Source organism: Tenrec ecaudatus, chromosome 9 (assembly GCF_050624435.1).
Source record: "Tenrec ecaudatus isolate mTenEca1 chromosome 9, mTenEca1.hap1, whole genome shotgun sequence".
Classification (NCBI taxonomy): Eukaryota; Metazoa; Chordata; class Mammalia; order Afrosoricida; family Tenrecidae; genus Tenrec; species Tenrec ecaudatus.
Window position 1 is genome coordinate 131364855 of NC_134538.1, and position 12076 is coordinate 131376930.

At 45.3% G+C, this 12076-nt stretch overlaps 1 protein-coding gene across 3 annotated transcripts in view; it reads right to left on the minus strand.

Moving 5' to 3' along the window:
- The window catches only part of DOCK4 (dedicator of cytokinesis 4), a 481793-nt gene that overhangs the window by 145456 nt on the left and 324261 nt on the right, over positions 1-12076 (minus strand). For all 3 annotated transcript variants that reach the window (XM_075558568.1, XM_075558567.1, XM_075558566.1), the window contains exon 17: positions 713-869. In XM_075558568.1, coding sequence (XP_075414683.1) covers positions 713-869 — 157 coding nt within the window. The remainder of the gene's footprint in view (positions 1-712; positions 870-12076) is intronic.

A 12076-nucleotide genomic window follows, 5' to 3' on the forward strand; every position in this document is an offset into this window, starting at 1 on the left:
TTGGGTCTTCTCTGCAGAGAAGCATGTGTATCGGACAGTGTAACTTCTTATGAAATGACTCTCTTTCAATTAATGCATCTGACTTAGGGATCTGGCAACCAGGGTGCTAGCCAGCAGTGCCCACCCTCCCCCACTCCCCCACCCCCACCCTCAGCAACCATGGAGAACTCGAAAATATGTAATTTACTTTCTTCATTACAGATGTTGTTTTCATAATAACATTCTGGGAGAAGAGCTGGCTTTATTAATCATGACTTGCTAAACACTCACTGACATAAAAAGTAATGCTAGAACAGAAAAAGCAATATCCATCTAATTAAACAACCTCCCCCTCCCCCCCCCACCCCCAGCAAAAGCCTTTACTCTAAAGCCTGCAATTAGCACTGTTTATAGAGCTATAACATGAGAGACTGAGGTGGTGGCAGTCTTTGTCTGCCCCCCCCCCCACAGACACACAGCTGGGTTTTGATGGTGTATTTGCATGGCTGGGTTCTGATACTGTGAACGTGGAAGTCTTTCAGTCTCCCATATCCAGCGGACGCCGAAGGCACAACTCTTCCTATTCTACTGGAAATGACAAACACTAGAAGCAATCATTTTTTCTAGTGGGATGATCTGGAGCATAAATTCAGTGCTTACTGAAGATGCTTACCCAAACTCACAGGGGTCCTTAATGGGCACAGGTTTTCAAATACACCAAGCTATACTTTACCATTCTGGGTGAGCTTTGTGGAGCAGAGAAAAGATGTTATCCAAAAGGACTCCTTGGTGGCCTTGCTGGCTGCATTATTGTGCCCCAGGAGAAGGCCCTTCGAGAAGGGGAGCTTGAGGTAGCGGGTCGGGTCTTGAAGGTTTGTGTTTTCTTCACACTGAGAAAAACATCAAACACAAAACGGAGGGGAGCCGAGGGGATACGGATTATTAAGCATCAGTTCCATTTTTGAGAGTTCATGAACTTGAAAACATTCCAAAGAGCATTACAAATAGGAATTGGTTTTTAAGCAAAATGTTTTGTTTTGCTTTCAAAGTATGGGAAGGCACGGGATTACGCATGGGTTTCGGAGTCAGACCGGTCGGATTTGAGCCCCAGCTCTGTCGGTCCCCATAGGAGTGATGGATCGGGTTCATTTCATCACTTTGGCTTGGAGTTTTCACCCCTAAAAGCTCACTGTGTGTCTAGACAAAGAACTGATCTAAAGTCCTTCACACCAGGGCCTGATACATTGGAAATGCTCAAGAAAATTACGAGCTTAAAATTGCACCCAGCCTCCGATTTAGGGCAGCTATTAAACAGTTCCTTATTTTGAAAACTTGCAATTAACAGGAAACTGTATTTCAGGAGAATCTAATAATCCTAGTAGATGAGGAAATCGCTCTATTCCAGCACATAAAAGTAACTGTGGGCCAAAGAAACACAGCTTCATGCCCCAAATAGCATTCTGAGGTCAAGGACTGTCGGTAGTGCTAAAGCCATCCCGGGAATTGGTCTTTTTTTTTTTTTTTTTTTAATGATTACTGATTACTTCCTAGTGGCAAGAGGACAAATATAATTAGACATGGAGAGATCAGGTTGTCATCATGTTAATGCAGGGCAAGGCTCGGAAAACACATCATCTCTAAAGCAGTCTAGCCAAAGATGTTGAACTTGAACCTGTCAAAACTACAGTCAACTTCCAGATTGCAGGCAATACAGGGAGCGGGCAGAGCCACATATTATACAACGCTATAGAAACAACCTCATAATTCCTCGTCTGCAGGATGCCTGGCCTTGACTCTTCAACCTGGGTGGCTTTTTTTTTGGAGGGGGGGGATTGGTTTTAAATTAAGCAACACTCAAGAGATAGACAGCCGGATAGAACATATAGCTCTAGATTGGATGTTGGTTTAGACCAGGGGGTACAAAACTTATTTAGCCTACTAGCTCTCTTCAGGAAAAAAAAAATACCCAGCAACCCCCTGGAAATGAAAACATTTTTGTACTCTAACCTGTAATCCTGGATAACGTATAGGCATCTATCCTAGTAGACACGCCCCTCTCCCCCATGTCCAGGGGCCAGTATTCCCCACTTTGGGAAACACTGGTTTAGACAAACCTGGTAAGAAGGTTATTTTGAAAAATTTGTACATATATACTAAGGTTTATATGAATTAAAATTTACTGATTGAAAAGATCAGTAATGGAAGATAATCCAATTAAAAAATCCTTTTTTACTATGATACCATTTAGGTTTAAAAAAACAAAACAAAAAATTTCTGTGGTTCTCAACCTGTGGGTCGCAACCCCTTTGGAGGTTGAACGACCCTTTTACAGGGGTCACTCAATTTATAACAGTAGCAAAATGACAGTTATGAAGTAGCAACGAAAGCTATTTTATGGTTGGGGGATCACCACAACACGATGCACTGTATTAAAGGGTTGCGCCTTAGGAAGGTTGAGAACCACTGGTGTACAGTAAAGGGCTAGTGAAAAAACATCCAGTATTTTTCATTTTGGTTTATCTTTATCTTGCTTTTATCATGGTTTTTAAAATGTTTCATTTTTATGTTATATATTGCATTTTGAAAGATGTTATATATATTTTAAAATATAACAGATCTAAAAACTGGCACAGCTTACATGATTTCTATGTCAACATTACACTTCCTATGAAAGTTATTCCTTTGAAATAGTTCAGATGTTTTTCAGGGCTAGTATCCTTGAAGCACAAAATTCCTTTGGGATTCCAGACTATTTAGACTAGTGTGATTTACATAATGTTTTCTAAATTTTTCAATAATAAATGTAATAAGCTTTGAATTGGAATCAGAATATTACCCGATGTTCTCACCAGCACACCTGCCCAGTGAACATCATAAACAGCCTCCATAATTCTCTTCTAATGATACAACTCCAAGCGCTTACTTTCATTACTGTGTGATATTTCATACAGACAGCAGAGCGCAGAAACACGCACAGAGGGTCTAGAGATGAATTTCAGAGTACACCCCCAATGCTTCCTTCGGAAAAGACGCTTAGGGAAAGCAATATTCTGAAACTGTGGACAGCTGCTCTCCTCTCCTCTCCTCTGCCAGCCTTGTTCCTGTTATTAAGGCCTGGGACATAGGAAGTCATAGTATGAATTTTAAATCCCATATACATATTGTGCTTCCTGCTTCTGGTCTATGGGTGAGGTGTATGCTCTGACCCCAATCCTTAGCACAGGCTCTGTTCCCTCCACCACCAATTTCTATTGTGACTAGAGTCTCATCCCAAACCCATGCCAGGCACATTGCCCAGATATTTCCAGACCTCCTCCCCAAGTGACAAAAGTTGCTCTCAGATGCTCCATCTGTTTATAGAAATTTTGTTCTCATCGGTGTCTATCTCAGAGCACGTACCCCCAACTAATTGTGTGGCTCTGGTTCTGAAGCTCTCTAAACAGCCTTTGGGGACTTTGGCTTGATAGGGTCATCTGGCTCCACTGGTGGTCACGGGACTCATCTGATCCATGACTGGAGATGTGATGGCTGTGTTGGGTCCTTAGGGGGCAATGAATATAACACGTGGCTGCTTTTTCCTGGGCGGGTTTTGGTGGCTGGATTAGTTCCACCAACCCCGGTTCCTTTAACTTCTTCTGTAGCCTGAGTAGTCAAGACCTCAAGCACCTTACAGATAAAATCTATCCACTATACTGAAGTACACAATGCAATAATTCGTATAAACACTGTTCTGAATATCGTTAGTTCAAGACCTCTCCCAAGATATTGGGGGTTGCGGCGTGGGGGGATGTACGCGAGAGTGTTGTGAGAGGCAGAAAAAGAGAGAGAGAGAATGAAGAATGAATTCTCTCTACCAATTTACTAAAGTGAATTTAGTCTCTCTAAACTCGCTGATATCATGGCCAGTGCTCAAAACATATTTTTGTCCTTTCAGAGTCAAAGCAGATATGTTAAGTATGGGATTAGTAAGCAAGCTTTATATTTACTTCTGAATACTTTAAATGGCCTTAAGAAATTCTGCAGAAGCTCTGATGGCGTATCTTTGAGGTATTTAACACACAACCTTGACATATACAAGCAGGGGAGGCTTGTACCGTAACCCAAGCAGTGACTGCTTATGCTCTATGCGAGACACTGCTAAGCTCATTACATCATCTCTTTTCTGGTCTTCAAAGGCAGGATCCTGGGGCCTAGAGAGTCTGTTTGATTTATCCAGTGTTGCAGTATTAGTGTTAGAGTTCAAATCTGAACCAGTGTGTGTTTACAACTTTCATGGAACATTGCTTCCCACGGCTATTGTTTTCAATAGGCTTTGAGTTTTAAAATAAAAAAATTAAAATACTAATACCATACATGCTCGAGCATAAGCCGACCCGAATATCAGCCTCAGCAACTAATTTTACCACAAAAACGGAATTTTAAAAATGTGCTGAAAAACTCGGTTTATACACGAGTATAAACACGGTAATTAGTGGTGATGGCTAAGAAAGAAGAAAAGTTGACATTTGAAAAAGAAAAAAAAATCCTATTATATTTATGGTTAATAAAACGGAAAGGAGGCTTAAAGCAGTCTATAGAGCTGAACTAACTTCAAATATAATGAGCCTCGGAGTCTTACAATGGAGTGGCCAGTTAAATTTCAAAACCACACAGGGAGGAAAAGGGATCGAGTGCCCTGGAGTGGAGCACGGGAAGGTAGCAGCTTGGCCCAGGCACTGGGAGCACAACAAACTGAGCTAGAGGCCATTCCTTCAGTGGGATAGCCTGCAGAAAAGAGACGAGGTTCAAGAGTCCTGAAAACTAGGAATGGTGTTCTAAGTGAAGTATCATTAATGATTAGGGCAAAGAATGTACAGATGTGCTTTATACAATTGATGTATGTATATGTATGGATTGTGATAAGAGTTGTATGAGCCCCTAATAAAATGTTTTAAAAAAAGAGTTCAGAGCAAAAAGAGTAACCCGTTCTTAACAGGCAACACCCAGCTTTCTAACAGGCCGGGGTGAGGGAGGGGGAGGGTCAGCAGCGACCCGGGCCTTCTTCTGCCAGGTAGAAAAGGGGCAGTCCTGCTCCTGTGGTTCGCAACTAGGAAAGGGGCTGGGGGAAAGGAGGGGAATGAGCCACCCCCACCAGGCACCAGGTGAAATGCTAAGAGCCCCAGGGAGCTCTAGAAAGGAGGCTGGAAACTGTGGCTGGGCACAGGCTAGGCTCCAGGGAACTATCAAGTACAGTCGCGCAGCGGTGGGGTGTCTGAGTGAATCTGAGCTGTCCCGGCTGAACGGCAGGAAAACTGCGATCATGAGACCGGTCCACTGAGATACGCAGCTGAGATGTGGTTTTTTCAACACAGCGAAATCCAGGTCAAGCCCGACACTGGAGAGGATGGTGAAGGATGGGTCACTTGCAATCTAGGGAACACTTGAGAACCATGGGATGGTTTTTGGCCTACCACATCTGTGTTGTTTGGGGTTATTTTTTCAAACCTAGTGTGGCCACGGAACAAGGCAACATGGAAATGAGGTGATAGGCCGTGGTGCTGCGATGTGGGTGTGACGGTAGATGTCTGCACAGAAGGTGCTCTGGGGACACACAGGAGGGACAAACCATGCAGCCACTCTTGGCAGAATAAACTGAGAACCATGACCAGAGCCTTCTGAGGGGACTGCTCGCTTGTGGGAACACTGCCATGTCATTGGGACGCTGCTGGTTGCTGCTGAGTTGGCTTTAACTCATGTACACCAGCAGACAAGCTGCCCGGCCCTGAGCCATGTTTTCAGCATTCGGGTACTTGAGCCCACTTTTGGAGTCACTGTGTATTCTGAGTGCCTTCCAACCCAGAAGCATCACCTTCCAGCACCGTATCAAGCACTATTCTGTTGGATCTACAGGACTTTCACTAGCTACATTTTGGACCTACGACTCACAGGCCTTTCTTCCTAGTCCGTCTGAGTCTGAAAGCTCCCCTAAAAGCAGTCTACTATGGCTAACCCTGCTGGCATTTGAAAAACTGGCGGGCACAACGTCTAGGGTCATCGCAACATACAGACCAGTACAGGATGACAAAGTGGCAAACCAGTGGGGAAGCCAGAAACAAACAAAAATACTCATTGCCACAGAGATGCTAGAGGACAGAGCAAGCCTGCTGCACAGGGTTTCCCAGGCTGTCATATGGAGAGAAGCAGACTGCCACATCTTTCTCTTATGAAGCATTAACAGTTAGCAGGCAAGTGCTTAACCACTGGACCATGAGGGCCCCCTCAGTATCCTTACCACCACCACCACCACTGACAAGACCAACCAACCAACCCACTGCCACTGTGATGATTCCAACTCACGGCCACCCTACATACGGTCTCTGAGATTATAAATCATCACGGGATCATACCACCTCATCTCTCTCCCAAGGAGAAGTTGGTGGATTTGAATCGCCAACCTTCTGGTTAGTAGCCTAATGCCTACCTTATAGCACCCTAGTGAAAGACAATTCTCTGTTTGCTTTGATAGGCTGGATTCTGTGTAAGCCACCGTAAAACGGCATGAAATTGGTTTAGTACAAGTCAGAGGCAAGGGATCTGAGGATCATCTTGAGTTTGAAAGCTGATCTGTCAGGAGAGATGTGTTCTGTCAGAGCCTTAGAGAAAGATCACAACACAGGCTAGATGATGATGGTGGTGGTGACAGGAGTATTATTTCAGTCTTTTGTGAGCTCATCTAGCTTGGCTCACAGTCTATGTCTTAGCCTAGAAGTAACACCAGTTGGCATAGCACTGGACTGTACCCTGTGCCCAGGTTGCCTTTTAGCCTTGTGAGAAAGCACCGCAGTGATCAGTCACGAATGTGATCCTTGCAATAATGCTGTCTCCTGTACTGAGAGATCCACGGCTATCATTTACTAAACACTGTGGCAGAAACACTGAGGGCAGAGTGAACGAATTAAGACGTCTGACATTAGTGGGCAGCAGAAAATGAAATTAAACAAACTACAATAAGTTAGACAATCCAGTGGGGGCGCTATATGGTGTCCGTTAACCAAAACCAGACTTGCATGGCCTTGGTGGCAAAATCTCTTTTTCTGAGAACCTTTTCAACATGGTAAGTCATGTGCATTATAGCTCGTTAATGTCATTATAAAACATTTATTAAATTCCTACTATTTGTCAGTCCTTGAATTATTAAGAACGAAGAGGAGATGAATACGGTCCCTGCCTCTGGTAATGTTACGGGCCAGACTTCTGCACACATCGGTTAATAACGAAGTCATGCAGACCACTGGGTACCAGCTCTGCCGGGGGGGGGGGGGGGGGGGGGGAATGGAGGCCTGGGGAAGAAGCCACCTGAGCTCCTTCTTCAAGAATAAGCAGGCAAGGAAGAGAAAGGATAAGAGGTAGAAGAAACAACACCTGCAAAGGCACCCAGGGAGTAAAAGGATATGCATGGGACTCTGGAGACGGTGCACGGTGGGCCTGGGATTGACCCCTGGCACAGGTAAAGGGAGTCAGTAGAAAAACTTGTGAAATCCAAGTAACTTCTACGTCAATAGTATTGTATCAGGGCTGACTTATTAGTTTGCATGAACGTGTTGTGGTTTTGTAGGATAATGACATAAGGAGAAGTTGGAGGAAGAGTATATGAGAAATATTTGGATGGATCTTACCATTTGACTATAAATCTAAAATGATCTTAAAAGTAACTTTTATATGAAAACTTCTTAGACATCATCAAACACCTTGAGGGAAAGAGTCACTGGGTTTGGGACCTCTGAATCACAGCGTTGGGGGACACCCAGATCAACCGGTCCAATAACACGGTTCACAAAGACCATGCTCTCCATTCCACTTTGGGGAGTTTTGAAGGCTTGTGAGCAGATTTCTATGGAGCAACTACTTGACTCCCTCATCCGGATAAATGAGAGTGAGGGGTATCTAATGACATATGGAGGCAAGTTGTATAATGGACTGAGCAAACACCAGTCTCCACAGCCGATGCTGCGACCAGAAGAACTAGATGGTGCTTGGCTACCCCTACCACTGCTCTGAAAAAGATCACATTAGAGGGTCCCAGATGGAGTGAGCGGAAAATGTGGAACCAGACTAAAAATCATGGAAGAGATCCGTCTTATTGGCTGCATAGAGACTGGTGAACCTTCAAGACCATAGCCCTTTCTTACTTTTCCGGCCTGGCCCAGAACTCACCCCCACGCTAAACTAATCAATCATTTAAGATGAAGATGAAACAGGCAGCACGCAGCCAAGGAATGGGAACGGGAACCCAGGGAGGACGTGGGGTCAACAAGGACACTGAGGGCACCGCCATGGATGAGCTGAAACAAAATGCCTGTGAACTGCTAAATGCAATGCTGATGAGAAGCTCTGTACACCTTCACCTAAGTCACAATTAGAAGATTTTTGTTTTTTAAGGAGAGAACAAAAGAAACTAACCTGTAGCTAAAAAATAAAACCCTTTTTAAAAGTACATGCAGATTCAAGCAAGTCTATGTAGTTTCATGTGGCTGGAGCCGGACTTTGTCTATACAAAAACCCTTAGGACTACCCCAGTCTACTTAAGTACGCAAATGCCTGGTGATTCTCTCACTCTTCTGACTTACATTTCCTGGATTAAGGCATGAGAAAGAGGGTGGGACTGGGGAATCATAGGTGTAACTCATTAGATAGGATTAGGGGAGTGTGGAAGTCATGGAAAACGTCCAGGTTTCTGTCTCCAGCAGGGGTGGGGTGCATAAAAAGTTTAATTTTGGACACCCAGAGCTTAACAAGGCCTATGGGAAAGCCACAAGAAGGCTGGCTGCTTCCTTAAAGAGTTGCAGCCTCAGAAACTCTGCACCGGGTTTGTTGATTTGATGATGTGGGTTTAAGGGAAAGGCAAATGAGTACGGGCAGTCAGCAGGTAAGAGTCCTGCAAGAGAAATATTGATCTGGCAGCCATCATCTAGTGACGTGAACACTTAGTCTGTGAAGGCAGGTGAGAAGGCTCTAGAGAGCGTGAGACAGGAGAGGGTGACCGAGGACGAAACCCATGGAAGAGCCGACACTGAAGGCAAGGATAAAGCAAGAAGCACCTTCAGAGCAGGAGAACATGTCAGCTGCATCAGGGAAGTCACGATTAGCAAGTATACTAACCACGGGGTTGCATGCTACAGGGACGTCAGGTCACACAAGATTTGCAAAGCGTCTCATGGCGTTAGCTGTTGATTGGACACTATGATCTTAAAGGGGGGCGGAGACTTCTCTTCCATGGTGAAGATAGAAGTAGCCTGAAGGAAGTAGAAATGGTGAGTGAAAACTGACTTCGGATGTCGGCTGGCTGAGCTGCAAGGGAACAGAGGCCTTTAAAGACCTTTCAAGACAAAGGCTCGAGCGTGTTCCAGGATACTGCCAGAAGAGAGGAAGCAGTCCCCGGCGCAGGAAGAAGAAAAGGGGCATGGAGACACACAGGGTTTCCGTACGGAAGATCCCGAGGGAAGCAGGTGCAAGAGTGCATCTTCAAAGGAGGAGCAAGTCTTGCTCCATCCTTTGAGACAGGAAGGAAGAAGAGATGCAGATAAGTTTGCAGGTGCAGGGAGCGAGCTCGGGAAGTTAAGTCGGTTCCTGTTTGGTGGTTTCTGTTTTCCTCTTTAAAATAGATGGGACGTGGGGGGTAGTATGAATGGTCAAGTCTTGCAAGCAGCTCTTGGGGCCGGGAGGGAGTTGATTGAGAATAGAGCGTTTGCCTGTGGGGTGGTTTTGTGTCTATCCCCATCACACTGGGAGTGCCCAGTTCTCCGGGCGTGGGTGGAGAGGACACTGAGAGATTGAACCAGGGCTGCGTGTGTTTCTTCCTACAGCAGAACTAAGAACCATGGGCTACTTTGAACGGGAAAGGGAAGAAAGTAAAGTCTGGAGGGAGCTAGCAGAGAAAAAGACTTAAAATTACAGAGAATTTTGAAAGGTCAAAGGTTATCATCCGTATATTAGAGATTAAAATATCCATGGAACTTTTAGATGGACCCACCCACCCATTCTCCATTGAAGAAGGATTTGCTTAGCGCCCAGAAGTGAGAGATCCTGCAGGATGAGAATAATGCAGGTCTCAGGGCACGGCCATAGTGAAGTGGAACGCAAACGAAAGTCCCTGGAGCGTAAATGCCCAAGAAAACAGGAGAATGGGGCACTAGGCATACTAATCTTTAGGAAAAGAAGATGAAAAATCAAAGTCAGGCTTACTGTGGGAAAACAGTGCTACCCAGCAACTAAGATTTAACAACAACAACAACAAAGTCTGGGCCACAAGGGTTTATGGTTCAATTTCGGGGGGAATAAAAGGTGATATACATTAACTTGCTACATACTCTGGCATTCTAGGCCATCGTATTAAATCAATTCCACCACAACAGGGACCGTGATCATTCTCCGTTTGGCTGTTCTTACAGGACGACAAGAAGGGGGTGTTGGGAGGCTAAGGGCTTCCATGGAGCTGGGAGGGTAGAAGATCCCGGGAGAAGAAGGTCCAAGAATGAGTCGGGGAGGAGGGAGTAGCCATCTCAAGAGCTCTTCAGTAGAAGAGTAGAAGGCCCTTGCATCTGGGAATCAATACAAAGCGAGCACCTATGTTCCACTTGCAAAAGCTCTTCTACCTCACCTATAATTGTAAGCAGCCGGGAATCTTGGCCTTCTTCACTCTCATTGAGATACATGAACCTGGACTTGGCTGCAAAAGCAGCACCCTCAGACCCGAGCTGAGAGTCCATCAGTGATATATACTCTAGAGAAGGCATTAATTCTCCTCCTACTATTAGGAAGCTGTGAGCCTGGCTCCAATGATCTAGTCCTCCCACAACTCGGCCTTTACTGAGTCAAGGTTTGATGCTACACAGAGGCAGAATCACAAGCGTTTCTATGAAGCACCATTTGGAGAAAGCCCAGATGAAGATAAAGGCTGTCCTATATTGTCTCATCTATGGGCGTTTCAGACAGAAGGAGAAATTCATGGACCATCCCCTGTATCTAGAACACTTAGCCCTGCCTGATTTACTGGGCTTTCTGCTTTCAAATACTGTTGTTTGTATTTTAACACCATCAAAAAACAGGGGTCAAGTAGGATCCCAATCTGATTGTGGGGTCCCATGAGGGCCAAAGCAAAACCCTGCTCCCGGCTTTCAAGAACCCATTTTTCAGAAGTAGATCACCAAGCCTCCTTGAGTTGCTTTCAGGGGACTGGAACCTCAAAACATTTCAAAAGCACATACATTTTTTTAGCACATACATTTTTGTACCACTCCATTTTAACACTGTCGGCTCCCTCGAGTCCGTCACCTTGGAAAGTAGAGATTTGTGCCATAAAGAGAGGGCCTTCGACTATTTTGCTTGCTACCAGATGCCCAGGGCTAGACCAGTGACTGGTCCATCTGCAGCTTGCGCCCAATACTTCATTGTTTCAGTGAAGTCGTGGAGCATGAATGATGAAGTAATAGACACAAACGCAGAGCACAAATTGCCCGATGTGTTGCGCATTGCCACTCATCTTCCTAGCAATGAGCCAAAGGTAAAGGAAGTTTTTCCAAAGGTAAAGTTGCTTTTCATCTCCTTCGTTCATGTCTTTACTGCATCCCTACTGTGGCCCCTGGTAACACAAATGGTTACCCACTCAGGGTTGAACGACTGGTGGTTTATACCTACCCAGCGGCCCCATGGGAGAAAGGTTGCTTCCAAAAAACTACAGCCCAGAAAAGTCTATGGAGCAGCTGTGTTCGAGTGGGGTCACTGTACATAGGAGTCAACTTGACGGCACAAACACATGAGTGAGAACCCCTCTGGCGTGGCTATTGCTCTCCGGGGCTTCTTCATTGGACGGATCATCAGAGAACCATGGGAGAGTGCAGTGAGTCCAGGGAATGAGATACAGATCTCCAGGGTGCGAGGGGAGAGCACAGAGCCGGATGCTAATATAAGGAGGTGGAGCAGGGCGCTCAGGGGATGAAATCCAAACCAAACTCACTGCCTTGGAGTCAATGCTGACTCATAGCGACCCCCTGTGGGTTTACGAGAAGGTAACTGTTTACAGGAATAGAAAGCCCAGACATTCCCTCTCAGAGCTGCTGAT